Below are 17,436 nucleotides of genomic sequence, written 5' to 3'. Positions count from 1 at the left end.
GGTGATTCCTGGAGTATTTCCGCGCGCGATAAGTCTCCGACTGTTGTGAGATCAGACTTATTTATACCTAACAGAAATGCGTACATACACGAGAGCCCAGCATCTGCCATTTTAACAGGTCCCTTCTTCGCGTAATTCGCGACCACGTATTCACCACGTGCGCTTTCGCGCGAATGCGTTTCCATAGTAAGAGCAGCCGTTGTACCCAGGGAAACCGTAATAAACTTCGTAATGGGCAGTTACCGTACCGACCAGGCCGGTATGTCAGGTGCCGGCTATCAATTTTGCACGTTGATGCCGCGCGCGAGAAATTAATTGTCCATTCGGCATAAGGCGAAATCCGGCCATATTATGGCCTCCGCCATTTCCCCGTGTTTTCTCCGCGCGAAAATCCGCAATTGATCGCTCACCGCACGCGTCTTCCTCTGTATTACTTCCAAAACCAGCACGCGGAAACGAAAGCCTCGATACTGCTGAAGTAACGAGTCCATTTCGCGTTTCACCGTCTCGCGATTAATATCGTATAACAATCCGACGTTGTTTGCGCTCCGCGCAAATTATCTGGACTTTACTCGCGCGTGTTACGGGCACAAGAAAAGAAAATAAGTTTAGCCGGTGATACATTCACGCGACGTGACGTTAAAATCTTTTTCAGGGTAACAGTCTGCCGATTTACGCACAAATGGAGGAAGTAACACCGTGGTAGATAAAGTCTCTTGGTTTACCTTAAGTTACTGGAGGTAATAATTTCACGTGCCGCCGCTCTTGGTCGGCATCAACGCTAATAACGCTAAACTAAAGCAAGCCTCGTCGTAAGTGGATAATTATCCTTTTTCCAGGCGCTACCGCGCGCTCATTATGCCGCGCGGCGGCGTGTATGACCGTTCTGCCGTAATCGAGGGTATTAGTCATTTTGCATTTAATTGCGCCTAAACCACCGGCGAGATGCGAGAGGAACGATCCACGAAAGTTCTGCAATATTATTGATCGGCCGCAAGAGCGATTGCCGGTAATACGCGTCACGAATTATCGTTGGGCTCGATATGTAAATTAGCCTCACGTTCCACATCCACTGTTACTTCACACACCCCGTGTTTACCACCGCACACGATTTTACGCTAAACGTGGCTATTTGATCCCCGGCTCACGATTACCTTGAATGCGACTTTCACGTCGGAGGAATAAAACCTAAAACCGAATGGATACGTTTAACAATAAATACAATGTAATCTTCTTTGCGGCAGAAAAAACGAACTTTCTAGTGCAAATTAATATTGCAAATTGCATTCTTGATAATAAATTGCAATGCAAAAAAATTATATCTACATTTTGTTTTACGCATTCGTTCTTGATTGACTGATCCTTCTACCTTCTCGACTGCATCTTATAATACATATTTCATGGTATATATCTTTTTCCTTTGGATCAAGTTTGCCTTACAAATTATCGCGCACGACATATAAATTATATAAATTATCTCGCGATTATAACATCTCCATTTCGTTTTACATGACTGCGTATCGTTCGCTTACGTTTTTTGTTTCTCTATACAGGGAATGCGACGTTATTTAACGTTAACACGCATGATGTACTATGCAAAATGCTGAAATTACCTTCATGAGCGTCGACATATTTATCAAACCTTGAGATATGAATAGAAAACGTTTAGCGTCGATCCGATGGTTATTAACCCGTTGATGCTGCATTAATTTGCGCCTGAATAAGAAAACGTAACGTATAATTCAAAATTTTTGAGCTTAATCGCTATAAAAGACCGCTTGAACGTATGCAGTGTGTTGTGGAATTCTTAAGTGTAAATTTACGCGAGGAAGTCATGCAATTTTACGAGGGACAGATTTTCCGTTGCAATTTTCTTGAATATAATTCACCCTTTTCTAACTTTTTTTTCTTATTCATGACGAGTGTTCGCTCGCTCGCAAATTATTGCAGACAAGTGGACCGTTCTGTTAAAGATTTTGTTAAAGGGAATCCGATCCGATAGAACGGCCGATTGTGTTTGCGCAATAGCAAACTCCACTCTGCGGCCACTACACATCGCAGAATATTAGATACAAATTACCACTTGCAATAACAGTAATCTTCATTCGTCGGCCGGCTTTTAGCCGTAAAACGCCGCGGAGAGTCTCTTGCGGTCGCCGGACTCTGTATTTACGTTGCACTCTGAGCTCTCGCGGCTGCGAACCTTTCAATATAGGAGGATCTTCGTGGCGAGGATTATCCGCACGCAACTCGTCGTTTCCACCGCAGAGAGCCCCGATAACCACAAAGCAATAATTAATTACCGTCGGCACCGATACGCCGATTTATCGGCGATTATTACCTGGCGAGAGAGTTCCCCGCGTACACCTGCGCGAGTTGGGGTGCGCGCGCGCCACGAAGAAGTTATTTAAGAGCCGCGAGATCGAGGATATAAATCCTCAAACGGCCGATCGCGATATTGCTTCATTAGTGCAACTCGATGGGCGTAGCCGGAATTATAGCTACACGTGTGAGCGGTAACGTGAAGATGTTCGCGGAATTCCCCGTTACGGAGATTATTAGCCAGAAACGTGTAAAGGAAGGCTCCGCGAGATAGGCGTTTTCAGGCGAGCGTCTGCGTGCGCGAGAGAATAGAGCTCGTCCACCCTTTTGCGGATTTAATCGTCTATTTATCTGGCCGAACCATCGCCGATTGCCTTCGCAACACGAAAAATTAATGTAATTAATTTAACACTGACGAGCCCTTAATCTCATCTTGTAACTTCGCGCGGTTCTTATCTCTCATTTCTTATTAACACCTGCGGAATTCACCGAGATTAAAGGGCGATTTATTTTGGAATATCGAGAGTTATACGAGGGACTCCTTTTAATTTCGTGTGCGTGCGAGTCCGACACTCGTCGATTGGGCAGGATAAACCCGGACGACGGCGTTGCATCGGCGAGACGCGTTATTTCCCGGCCGGGAAGCATCGCGTGGCCTGAAATCGAGCGTGTTCCCTCGCTTAATTGCGGAGAGGCGGAGGAACGACAAGGGAAAGAGAAAATCGGCGTCCTCGGATGTCCGTGATTAAGTTGCCAGCGAGGGTCGCGCGTCTTGACGCGATAAGAGCCTGGCATCAGGCGATACCTGCTGCGTCACGTCGATCGCGGACGTACGAGTGAATCCGCCGGTTTTTCGAGACGTCGCGCAAATAACCGGCCGGCAGGAGCCGGTGATTTTCGCCGATCGTATACCGGTGTTACGTAAAGCGACGTGTTGGCGACGCGGCGGTTCGATAAAGTCGCGCTGCCTCGCCGTTGATACCTCTTGCGAGGCCATTTTCCAGCGCGTTCTTACGTCGGTGTTGCACGTGTCACGACATGCATGAATCCGTAACGAATGATTAGTCATAATTGTTAATGACCTCCAGATAAACACATAATAAAGATACCTTGAAATCATCTGTTACGATCCGAAATGCAATATACACATTTACAGGCACGCCAAGGTGAAAAATCAAGTACAAGTCGATATGAAATTGCACGCAAAGAATTGATCGAATCGTGTAATTTTTTTCACCGACCACGAACGCATCTTCATCGAGGAAGTCGGTCTCGTCCGATGCGTTCACCGGAGCGAGAGACAACCGGCGCGGCGGCTCGTAATTTGGGATGCGAGTAAAGCGCGAGCGGCTCGCTCGCGCATTCTCGATGTGTGGTCCGTCAACCGCGTATTTTTATTCGATGCGATCTACGGCCGTGTTAAACGACCGACGAAACGGATGACGGCGAGTCGCTGCAGCGGTCGGAACCGCGTTCTCGTCGTAGCTCGTCTGGCGGTCCTTGCGGACTTTACAGCACGCCGAGTGGTGAATTACGGTTGCGGTGCGCGCGCGGATCAAAGCGCTTCGCGGGACAGATTGGAGCGGGTTGCCCGAGTGCGCGCGATCTACGAGACTCGCTCGACGAGGGGAACGAACGTGGTCCACGTCCCGCGAGCCATTTACGAGCGAACCAGTCGGTCTACGCGAATACACGCGGGTGAACTCATTAGGATCGCTAAGCATTGCCAAATTCACGTCTACACTTTGAGCTACACGCCGCGAGAACGCGAGCGCACGCCACACGTCGACTAGCAAGCGTTCGATTCAGCTCGATTCAGCATCGAGCGGATGTTTGAAGGCTACCGCGAGAAATATTCTGAAATTTGAGGGAGCGTTACAATTCAATCTTTAATCTGGAAAGGTTGAGAGATCTCATGACGTTGAATGCCGGACGATGTCTCGTTTTCAAATGAGGAGCGCGTATGAAACTAACAAAAGAATGTTCTCCAAAGTTTATCTGCAATACAACTCGATGCTCCTTGAGAGGTAACAATGCGGTTTAACGGCAGAAACGAAGGTGATATCGTAAATTCTTTGCAACGGAAGTCGACGTCCGCCCGAGCAGACAAGTTTACGAGCGGGCGCAGCGCGCGCGGATGAATTACGATCGTCACCGAAAATCGAACTCACGACTGACGGGAACATACGTTTAACATCTCACGAGACCATGTAATGTCGCGATCGTTTCCGCGAATCGTGCAGTTTCAATTTACCGTCGACGATAACGAATCGTCCATCCTTAATAATACGAAGTCTGTTCTCCTCTCTCTCTCTCTTCCTCTCCTCTCAGGGTCTAAATATCTAATTAAGATAGCGAAAAATATATTAAAAGCGTCCTGTTAGGCGTCCCTGCGAAATTACGCCAACTCACCGATCAGTCATTAATGAAAAGTAAATTAGCGATACACCGGGCGTGCAGCGCGCGAAGAAAGAAGAGGGGGAGGGGGAGAGATGGAGGGACGAGGTCGCGGAAGCGTAGCGTTTGCCGTGCAACCAGGTAAATTGAGTATTGACGCGCCGTATCTGATCGCGATAGGCGAACGTCTCCGGATCGATCAATCAATCTGTCGACGGGTAATTAAAACCGGCACCTTGTTTGTTCGTGAAACGCAAATTAATCTGAGCGTGACGCGGTGCGTTCCTTCCTCAATCGCCGCCGAAGACGTCCTTTCGCGTCACGTCCGGCATACGCAAAAAATTGATTAAGCCGTTCGACGTCTCACTTTGCGTCGACGTTCGCAAAATGATTTTGCAAGAGGAGAGAATGGGGTCTCTACGAATAATCGCGATGCAACGAGAGAAAGAGCACACACCCGAAATTGATATAATAATAACAGATTTGTCACAAAGATATTTGAGATAAGTGCCTTAGTGGAGATTTATAAAATTAGCTACGCTAATTAAAGAATAAATTAATTCAATATATTAATTCATTGTCAATTGTTTTATTTATATCGGATATTCTTGTATGGTTTTCACACAATTTTCTTTCAATGATAGATTCTACATATTTTTACATTTCGTTAGAGAGATTGATCTTTTTTATAGATTTCTTTTTTTCTCACATAAATGACAGCTAATGGAAATCAATTAGAACTTTAATAGCACAGCCTCTATTAGAACTTATAAGAACGTTTGATCCGAAGTCAATAAAAAGGCGAGACTTGGTCTTTTATTACAACTATAGCTCAATCCGCGATATATCGAGAGAACTGCGAGTTATAATGAATAAATATGGTAAACGCAACAGCTTTAACACCGCCTGTTATTAGGGTTCAGATTGCATTACATTAGTCATTACATAGCTATTACATCAGTCATCAAAGCAGTTTATATTACCATTAATCCCCTTGAAAGCTATTTCTTTCAGCAGATCGGAATCTTTGATCAGAACGATCAGAATTCCTATTTAAATTCGGAAAATAGAATAAATATCTTCTAAGTGGACATTCAACTCTTCTAAAATTACATTAGCCTATTTTTTCATTCTTTCTTGTGATTCGTAGCGTTCGATTATGTTCATGATTTTTCGCGCAAATGTGGAAACTGGGCAGTCAACGGCGCCGGAGCCGCCAACACGCGGAAACACAAAAGGAAACGCGATTGGCAAATCGAATACGCGTGTGGCGAACACGCCGTGTGTGTCTCCCGTGTCGTTACGCGTATCTCCTCGATATCGCCGCAGAACGAGCGTCAACGTGGCAGGAAGGCGCTAACAAATGTCGTTCGCGCCTCGTATTTCAAGCACTGTCATTTGTACACTGCGCCGCGCTCTCGACAGAGGTAACGAAGTGACGATGACTTCGACGATTCCTTCGTTTTCTCTTCCTGCCCGCCTCTCTCGCTATTATGAAATTGAACCGGTCCTCACCGCGGATTGTTCGCCGTAATCGCCGAGTCATTTAAGCAATGTGGGCGGCTCACGCCAGAATATAGTCCGCGTATCGATACCGGCGATTAAGCAATCCTGATGCGAGTCGTTTCGAGATTTCCCTCGATTTTCGATGTTGTGTAACGTCAATCTCGAGATTAGACGGGAGACCACGGCTCCAGTCTGTTTCCCATTATTTTTCCAATTAACAGGCGGCATTCGCCATTTTACCGGTTACCCGGGAATGGCTGATCGATAGTCTAATGGTCGGTGAGGTTCCGTAGGCGGACGGAGAGAGGCAGGTCTGTGTGATTTCCAGAGCGCGCAAACCAATCGGTTTTACTCGAGTAAGAACGCAGCGTGTAATCGCGGCTGAACGAAGCATATCGTCATCGTTCGATGCTCGCCGCAGTGCTTTCCGCGAACGATTTCCGTAGTCTGGAAAAATCGGCCGATCGCCCATCATTACCGGCAATTTGCAAAACTATCGGAACGGAGGTATGCGAATGTAATCTCGAGCTCTACACACGCCTCTCTAATGGGTGCGCTCTTACGTTGCATTTTGCCATTCGAGAACGATGCTCGTCCATCTGCACGCGCGAATGTCTCTGTAATAAGTGTAAAATGTATCGCAAACTCTCATCTCTAAACAATAACCATGTAAATCGATAAATATGAGGTAACGATGTATACCTATCCACGTAGGTGGATGTACATGTGTGGGTGTGCGAAATTGATTGTTAGACTTTGTTTTAAATTGTCTTCTTAAGTGGCGACGATTTATGACTCTCGATTAGGTAACGAAAATTCCTGTAAGTCACCATGTGGAATCAGGTGAGGACGTATCGTAATAACACTCCGCATAACTGTCGATCGAAGCGATCTTTGTGACATTTTCACGACATTTTCGCGGCATTTTGTACGTGGAAAAATGTAACTCCAAGATCGCCGTTCGCATCTTACGTTCTTGACTTGAGATACGACCACACGTAATCTCCAGATCAAGATCGAACATGTCCTGACAACGCGCGACGACGAGGAGGGTCGCGTTTAGCGATGAGCGTAAACTTAGCCCTCTCGTATCGTCGATACACGCTTGTCGACGAGCGCGATGAGGAGAAGCGGATCGCCGGGACCACCTCGGAATGGGATGCACAAATCGCCGGAATTACAGGATCATCGCGTCCGCACCGAGAGGTGTGTCCCTCGAACACATCGCGTCCGATGCCCGTCCATGTCAACGATCGTTTAAGCGTTCGACGTGGAACCAGGTGGGTGAACCGCCAAGTGGCCGCAAGTGAGACGACTCGAGTAAGAAACACAGACTGCATAAATGCTGACTGTGCTTTTCGTCAACACTTGGCGTTTGTTAATGATTTGAATAAAACAAGCGAGGATAGGTCCATACATGGCATGATGCTGCATGTGTATATTGTATCCTACTATAAGAAAAATACTATAAGAAAAATACTTTTAAAAATATATCTTTTTTCAAAATCAATACAACTATGATCTCAACATGATATACTACGGTAATGTTTTCTTATTAATCGCGATTATTGGAATATTTAACGTGTAATATACAATTATATCATATATTTATCAATTTCGTTACTTTTCAGAGATTTAAAGTATGATCTCTTTGTTTCTCTTTCTTCATTAGAATTTCATTTCACAAAGATTCTTCACACGTCGCTTCACCACCACCTGTTTCCTGCTGAACCCGGGCGATGCAACCGGCCGATTCCGACTGGTCGTAACTTCGCGCTCGGCCGAGTAGCTTCCCACTTAACTAAGTCATTGGCTATTTATTACAGTTGACACACCGACGAAACCCTATATGTCCCCGTGACGCTCTTTTATTTCGCCGGGCACCGCACGACCGGCCCGTGAAAACGAGCTACCGTTTATTCCCGCGTATCCCGGGGACCCGTGGGCCGTTTGGGAATTAACGCGCTTCCCGAACCCCCGCTTTGTTCGCGTCGTCCGCGAACCCGCCGAGTTTCAATCGAGAATTCGCGAGGCTCCGCACCTGCGCGTGGAAAAATAAAAGGATCGGGAGCTTAAGGGACCGCGATTATTCAAACGCAGACTCCCGAGAATCAAGAGCCCATTCTCGGGATGGTCAACTCGAGGATACTCGGTAAGGGTAAACACGGATTTTATTACAATCCTTCGTGACTTTTATCGATTTCTATCGATTTTATCTAAACAAATAGTTTTGCGATCTGTAATTGTAGACTAGATAATACATGACTTTATGATCGTCGATATTATTAGACATATATAGGGCCATCCAAAATATCATAAACTTTACCCTTTACGTCGGATTTGATATAACGTATTTTTAATTCTCCGATATGTCAGGTAAATCATATCTGCCGCTGAATATATCTATTTTGATGAATTCCGTTCGTAAACGTGTCAGATGAGATATCCGAAGAAGTTTCCAGGCCAGCCTCTTATGACTTATCGGTTATCATAGCCTCTGCACGCGCGTTGCCACCCTACCCCAGGGGCGGATACAACTATAAATTCGCTGCCGAGTATACCGCACGTTCTCTCAACAACGAGAAAAGTATGGCGACGACTCAGGCCCGAATTCGGACCGCGCATCTCTCGCTGTCTCTGCGTCGACCTCGGGCCAGCCAAACTCAAACAAACTTCAGCGAGTTGAGATAACAATGTTAAACGTTAAGCGCGGGGCCGATAGCGCGCGCCGAGCTTAATCCCGGAGTTATGCCCGGGGTGCGGATACCGGTTTCCCCACGGTACGTAACACGTCGGATTTAACGCAAATGTTCGACGGCCGATAGTAAAAATAAATCTCGCCTAACGGCCGTCGATTCCGTCGTTCGACGACGCACGGTACTTTCCTCGTTTTAACATCTCATTTAAATTTCTCGGCCACGGGCGTGCGAGCGAAGGTGCAAGAAAACAAACGCCGGCAAACAACGGCATCAAGCAGCACACAAGCGTCGTCACACACGGAGATTTACATAAGGACATGGGGCGCATAAGCGCGTATCTACCAATAAAAATGTCCTGGATAAGTCGCTACATTATTTTTCGGTGCTTGCATTTAGGAATTTCGAACTGTCGTTGACAGTCGTGCTCCACGTCGACTCGATAATTTTTCTGATGCTGGAATTGACGTTCGTCTTTACATGGTATAGCAGAGAAATTTAGAAAAAATTTAGAACTTGAAATTATCGCATATATTCAGATAGAAGAATATAGAAAAGCCTGTTGAAATCAGCTATTAAGTTATATACAACAGCGGAATCAATAGTTGCGTCCATTTCGATGACGGAGAGCTAAGGACTCGCAAAAGTATATTTCATATTTCATATTGTTGACTGATAAACTTGACTCGTGCATTTACTTGTCTCGATGAAATAAAGATACCATCTCTTCATCCTCCTAATTATGCGGAAATATCAAGTATAATTCTTTCCTCCTCTTTCGCCGTTGAAAATTCCCTCTTCAAGATTCGCGTCATGAAAATCGATCTCGGTAGAAAAAAAACTCTGTCGCAGCAAAGTTTCACGATGCGACGAAGTTCGCGAGATCGCGGATTTACTTCGCGCACTCGTGCGCCCGTGCGCGTGTGCGTGCATGTACGTGTACGTGCGTGCACGCGTGTTCCCGGCGAAGAGCTCGATTCATGCCGCCGTTTGCCGGAGTTTATTTGGGAATGGCGGCCCGTTTCCGTGGGTGAATTGCAGCGAGTCCGACCGTAAATTTCGCGCCGCGTAGGATCTTCGTGGGCGATTATTCGCCGCGGGCGTCCAAGATACGCGATGATGAAACCGAACACCATCGAGTCTCGTTCGGACGTCTGGCTGGGCCCAGAGAGCGGCCACGGCCGTTTCCAGAATTCCGATGGGACACCTCACCTGGTCGATCCGATACGCGGAGCACAACGGGTTTTTCGGGCCCTCGCCTCGACTGGGCCTCATGCTTACGGCCACGCTATTTCATTAAACACCGTCGAGGTGTCAATTACGCCATTCCGGTAGCCAGTGTACCGTGGCAAGAAAATGGAATCGACTGATCAAAAGTTAACCGTAATATTTACGGGTCAATTGAGATTGCTCTAAAAACCTTGCCGTATGAGCAACATGTATTAGCAATATGTGAGATTAATGCGTTAAGGAACAAACTGTGAGATAAATTATTGAGGTAATTACAAGCGCAGCTCTCGCACCTGCTGATATTACAAACTTGGGCGTGCCTGGTCCAGGATCAAGTGTCAATATTTCTATAATTTGTTTTTGCTTAACGGTTTGGCTAATGTGTACAGTCTCGATGCCTGTTTTAATCAGTCGCATAGATTTTAAGTATTTATAGGATATAAATATGTATGTATTTTTCTCCTTCTGGGTTTTCGATTTGTAATGTGGAGTGAAGAGAGTCAATCTTGAAAGATTAAATATCGATAATGCTAAATTTGAGCATTTCTAGTCACGACACGGATTTCATTGATGCGCGTCGAGCGTTAAATAATTCATTAGCACGACGGCAACAATTTATGCGCATCTCAGACATCGAGTGGTTCGAACCTCGTTGTTCCGCCCGTTCTTTCCTCTAATGGGCCCGCTTGAATCTCACCACCGGTCGATTAATCGAAATTTGTGATTCTAAGCAAAATATGCGTTTGACAGGTGAGTAACATTCCCAATTAGGCGTGACACGTGTTCTTGAATAATGCAGCGTCCCTTATCTTGCGCGGCCCGATAGTAAATCTCGCCTAACTTTTCCTAAGCGTTACCCGATGAAGTCTATTCCGATAGTGAATCGTGGTGAACTGGCGAGATTATCCTTCAGCTATCGTGATATAAAACCAACAGGCATGCTTGAATACAAATTGTTGGAATAGAAATGTATACCTCGCCCACATTTCCGAAACGATTATTTCGACGAGATAACATGTGCTGAAAAGTGAATTTACCGGAAGTAAGAGAGCCACTTATTTGAAGAGTCATAAACATTTTTATTCATTTCCAGAAATAAATCTTCTATATGCATATGCACATATAAATATGTGCATGTAATGAATATGTATTTATCAAAAAGAAATCTTTTCTACATTATTTTCAACGTTTACAACTACTTCTATCTTATATAAACAAATATATATATTCTGTGCAGAAACGTTTATTATTCGTTAAACTCTCTCTTATTATCTCTTCGAAATATATATTTGTTAGGTTTATTTATTAAGCCATTCACATACTCATCTATTCATTTGTTCCCTTTGCTAACACATGTATGTACGCCTAACATAATTCATTTGCATTTAAACAAGGCACAATCGTGTCGGGCATTCCGGATTCCATTGTCTCGTGCATTTTTCTAACGAGTTTTTAAAGCGACAAAATGCCGCAGTCATGCAGTCCTTCTTTTGCATAAAATATTCGCGGCTGATTATCTCGCGAGAACGGATTTCGACGGTTTAGATGGTCACATTGTTTACCGTTTCATTCACGCCGGAGCACGTTAAATAATTCATTAACGCCGAAATAATTTACGGTCGTTACCCGAGCCACAAATTCACTACAAATCCAATCTCCATTATCAGTCGCATAATCAAATATTCTGCAAACGATTTTCGAAAGAAGCATGTCGAAAATAACACTGCCATGATATGCCTAAGTTTGATTAAAAATTAATCGCACATCTCCAAGTGCCGATTTTTAACGTAATTTATTGCAGATATATTTTGCAAATTGCTACGCACATGAATTGTATAATAAATTCAGAGATAGCTACATTATCTCTTATGTATAAAGATATCTATATTCACTGATATCGATATCTCGGAACAGCAGAATTCAGTGTTATTTATTTTTCAAGAATAAATTAATGAAATAAATTATACATCAAAAATTCAGCTCATAATAACATGAAGATAATGCGACGAAAAATTATAAATTCCAACAAAATTAAAGTAACAGTATTTGTACTCTGATAAATCTAGTTATGATAATCAATCAATGCACTTTAGTAAGAGTACTGTAAAAGAATCAACCGCTTAAATAAGGTTTTACAATAGAAATCTCTTTTTAGAATTCAATTATTCCATTTTCGTAAATTAATAAGTAATTAAAATGGAGCTATTAATTGCTATATTATTAATAACAATAATTTATAATGCACTTCTAGTGCTATAATTTCTAATTATAAATACTATAATTTCTGTTACACTTGCTGTCACGTTAATAATTTCCTTATTAAATGCAGCAATTTGTGCGCATATTGTGTGACTTTCTAGCATTCACTTAAGTCGATTTACCTTCCATTTACGAGATATAGCTATCCAAATATGCGCGACAGATTACGGAACGACTTCGCCGCGCGAATTCTCGCTTCGGACGCCTTTTTCGGTCGTTAAAAGAAACGAAAGTGACGAGCCATTATCCCGTTTCCCCACAAAAACGATCCGCTTTCGTCCCCAGCTCTATGCTGCGGCCCTCGCTGGCCATTTATCTCGATAATCACAGTTCGGAACAATTTCTATATTAGAGGGTCTCATTAGGGCGCCGCGCCAGCTTGTAATTTTCCCCGTCGACATTTTTACGTCCGCAAATGCGCGAATTAAAACGCGACAGCGAGTGTGTTCTACGCTCGACCCGTTGCTTAATCACGAATATTTTTTTAATAAGCAAATATTTTAGATGCAGACAGGTGTGCTGAATATAAGGTAGCGAGACAATTTTAGAATATCAGTTTGTATTAAATTTGGTATCTTGTGAATTAGCTTAATTATTAATGCAATTCTTATGAATTTTATTTTCGTAATATTGTATAAGATGAAATGTATTACAACTTGTATTACTATATATTATATATGTGGTATATAATAATAAATTTATTATTATATAAATATATTGTCCTCATCGGAATAAGAATATTCGAAAATATTCTTGTCATGTTAAAATTGTTACATAATTATTTTATCATTAATAATCATGTTAATTATTGGTGTGCAGTAACACTTCAAAGAGATATTATCAGCATAATATTACTCGTGTTAGAATTTTTGCGATAGCATCAAGTGTTGGAGCTTTACACAGCTAACGTTGACAATTGTCGGCGGACAGGTAATTATAGTCCAAGTTTCGACCTACGTCATCGGAACTTCCGGAATTAATACTTGAACGTACGAAGATGTCAAGCCGGAAACTTTCCACATGCAATTCATGCCCCATCGAGTAGGTTGTCACCATATTTTATTTCTCAACATCGAGGCATGTCTCGTTCATTTTTCGAGTGGCGACTTTGCTGACGAGTTCGAGAACTAGTTGCAAGTATTCGAAACATTCAGCCGCTCTGATACCGTAAAGAATGTTGATGTATGTAAAGAGACATTGTATATGGAGTATTTATAAAATTCTTTTTCTTATAAATTGGAAAGGATTAAAAACTGAAAAATGAACGTTTCTTAATTCAAAATGGATTATTTCATTATAATTTAAGACGTCCATTTTTCAAAGTGAGGTTTTAAAATAAACACATGTGTATAAAGATAATTATATAATGGTTCATGTAGATAAAATCGTGTTAAAGAATTAAAATTTGGAAAATAATTCTTTTTCTGATTCCTTGTGGTTGTTTCACTTGTTTTCACTGCAATTGTTTGCAATTCTATCATGATTCACTCACGTGTGATGACATCGAAACACTTCAACGAGGATCAGAGTATGAACAAAGCGCGCGATAAACGTTAATGGCCGAAAATTAATTGGCAAGTTTTTAACGGGGTAATAAAAATAATGATCCGTGACGGCGGACAGGTAGGTCGGGGGGTACCACGCAGAAATTGTGCGATAGACTGGCCTCGCCATTTTCGTTGGGAATGGCCGCATTAAACGTTATGGATGGCCGTACCGAAAGGGGTGAGCGATTTTTCTTCGGGTTAATGCGCCGGCAAGAGAGAAGCGCCACAAGAAGAGAGTTATGAGTCGCGCAATATCGTGTCGGCGAACGGCCACGATCCATTCGCAGACGCGACACGACAACAATAAACGTAATAGTGCAATGAAGCTGCCGGTTAATTAACGGTGAACTCGAGGCAAATATCATCTCGCGATGACTCGTGAAAAGCACTAGCGACAAACGTATCGATGTATAATCATTTCAATGATATTCCAGAATTCAATTCACAATATCAAATATTGTTATAAAATATACGTTATTAATCGCGATCGTACTGATGAATAAAGAAATATGCAGTACATTACGAAGAAACTTTTCTTACGAAAATATATGAAATGTTTAAGATTGGACACAAATTTTGACAGATCTTGACATTTCAAGTTTTACGAAAACTGAAGATTTTAAATTTTTATGATCGCGTTTCCCTACAAAGATAACTCCTAACAATAAATTAGAGTCACCATTATGGCGAGGCACGCGAGTAATTGTGCGTTGATACACTGACGTGAAATGTCAATTACGCGACTGTCGAGAAATGAGTTCTCCCGAGCCAAGAAAACGACATGAATTTATACTGCGAAATTTTCGGACTAACAAATGAAATTGATCTGAGAATTAATGATGCTGAAATGTAACACGTACGATCATATTTACCACTTTGTGGTGTATATCGCTATTTCGTCATTAGTTCTAAAGATTTTGATACATGTTTGAATGAATCACGAGTCAAGATTAGAACTACATATTGTTTAACTAAATTACGCGGTCAACAGTACATGTAACAGTAACAGTATGAAATCAAATGCGTAGAATCGACAGACATTCAATTATAAAATGACATATCTTTATATTAAAATTGATTCCATTTCATATTAAAATTGATTCCATTTCATTCAAACTATCCACGTTACCTTTTTTTATTACATAATTAAAAGAAAAAAATATATGTTATACTATATATATTAAAATAATACAAAAGTTATCCAAGATATGCGAAATACTTATACAGGACTATTAGATAATTTATAGCTTATTTAAACAAAAGGAATATACATAATGGTTCATCGTAACAGTAACAATGCAACGCACATGTTGCAACAAAGTTTGCGGAACCAATTAATTTTTATCGGTGAAGCGTAATTGACACGCTCGTAAAGTTTTCGCATATGTTGTAAGACCCGCACGACCAATTGCGAAACAATTCCATAAAAATTTCAAAAAATAAATCAACAGTATTTATTATGCAACGGTGATACACATATAAATAAAAATTTGCCACAATTATTGCTTGCAGAATTAGTCTAATATAGTTTCAATGTATGAAATATAACATCTGCTGAAGAAACAGAATCAAAACGGTTTGGTGTGTTAAAGTATAACATAAAAAATCATTAAAAAAATAAAAAGAAATCTTCCTTAATGATAAGAATTAATAACTAGCATTTTCACCCCTTATTGAAAGTGACATTTACGAGAACTATTAAAAACCCATGTAAAGTGTTTCCGATATTCAGGCTTGCAGCAAATTGTTTCAATTATACATAGAATTATCATTTTTCCACATTCTATACTTGATAATTCGTTCTCGAACGGAAGTATTATCAATTTCCATATGCGTATGATTCCTCAAATGATCCCATTTTGCCATCGATGATCGATCTCACATCCTGCCATTAACAAACCACTTTCAAAATTCGTTGCACTTAAAGGAACCTGCTTGACGACACCTTCAGAATCTCCGGGCTTGACCACCGACTTCTATCGACCCTGAAGAGACTCACCGTGCTGGTGCAGTTTGCCGCCGCCGACGGCCTGCTGCTGCGGATGCCTGTGGTGGTGGTGCTGCTGCTGCTGCTGTTGCTGCTGTTGTTGCTGCTGCTGCTGCTGTTGTTGCATCTGTTGTTGACGCGAGTCCCGCGCCATAATCGCGGCGATGCTGAAGTCGGTCGCGCACTGCCGATTCGAATTGCAGTTATTGTTGAGGTTGTTCAGAAGGCTGCTGTTCGGCGACGGACTCGAGCTCTCGTCGCCGTCGTCGCCGGCGCATCCGGACAACCCGGTGGATACCGCGGGGGCGGCGGTGCCCTCGCCCTGCATCTTCCTACCCAGGTAGAGATGATGTCGGGATTCCTCGTCGTCCTCCTCGCTGCCGGTTCCTCCGCCACCACCGCCACCGCCACCGCCGCCGTCACCGCCGCCACCACCGCCGCCGAACGAGGTCAGTGTCAGTCCGTTTCTCTTCCTACCGGTGAGGCCTCGCGACTCCAGCAACATCACCTCGCGCGCTGCTTCCTGGGCCACGTGGGGTCTATTGATGAACTAGCCGGGGGCGCGTCCGCGAGCCGAATTGCTTGACGTCGCGACGTCGTTACGGGCGTCGTGTGCCACGACAATGCTGATAACCGTTGTGCTGACAATGGCCGTTCGGAAAACGGTACAGTTTTCTATTGTCGATACGCCTTGCGCGCCGGTCATGCAGCATCAGCATCCTCTCTGCTGCTCGCGAATGTCAACTTCGACCCCGTGTCGTTGACATGCGTGCGCGCGAAGATATGACAGCGCGCGTGCACGCACGTGCGCGCGGGAGTGTAAGACAGTCGCGAGCGAATTCTCGTGCACAGGGGTTATCCGCGGGTGCGGATTGGTCAGCCGTGATCGTCTCGTACGTCGCGTGACCAATAGAGCGCGACCGGGTCCGTTGGAATCGGAACAGAGTCCTGATCAAAGCGTACGGCAGTGGATCGGAGCACAACACTAAAACGTTGCTAAATAACCGGCCAGGTTGTCATTCGGTGTTCGACGTATTAGGTATGATCCGACGTAATCACCGACGAGCGATCGCTAAAGTGCCACTCTATCAACAGCGTCGGAGCAGTCACGTCGTCGCGGGAACGTGGTCGCTTCTGTCGCACGCGCGAAAAGCAGAGCTGCTTGATGTATCGTTTACGGTTGGGTCGCGCGAGCGTAACGTGGCGCGGACAGAGCAGAGAACGACAGACCGACCGGTTGCCCGACAGACTGACCCGCGCCACCGCCGGTCGCCTCTTCGTTTCGGCCCCCACCCCCCACACGATCGAGCACGGACGACGAGCCAAAGGGACGGTAAAACACGGCAGTGAGAGCGAGAGGAGAGAATACTCGACAGTGTGCCTGCGGATGTCGGTGGGCGGGACCTTACCAACATGCTCCGCCCCCGGGTTCAGCACGCGGCTCCGCCCTCGGGTTCTCTCTCGCGCGAAGCCACCTCACATTATTATGTCG

The 17,436-nt window shown here is 43.9% G+C and overlaps 1 protein-coding gene across 2 annotated transcripts in view; it reads right to left on the bottom strand.

Moving 5' to 3' along the window:
- LOC105275856 (T-box protein H15) overlaps positions 1-17,185 on the bottom strand; it is a 45,689-nt gene extending 28,504 nt beyond the window's left edge. For both annotated transcript variants that reach the window (XM_011333016.3, XM_011333017.3), the window contains exon 1: positions 15,957-17,185. In XM_011333016.3, the coding sequence (XP_011331318.1) occupies positions 15,957-16,449 (493 nt within the window). In that variant the 5' untranslated portion in view covers positions 16,450-17,185. The remainder of the gene's footprint in view (positions 1-15,956) is intronic.
- Between the last annotated feature and the right edge of the window lie 251 nt (positions 17,186-17,436).

This window comes from Ooceraea biroi, chromosome 11 (genome assembly GCF_003672135.1).
Source record: "Ooceraea biroi isolate clonal line C1 chromosome 11, Obir_v5.4, whole genome shotgun sequence".
NCBI lineage: Eukaryota > Metazoa > Arthropoda > Insecta > Hymenoptera > Formicidae > Ooceraea > Ooceraea biroi.
The sequence above is the reverse complement of the archived record's forward strand: the minus strand, read 5'-3'. Positions and strand labels throughout refer to the sequence as shown.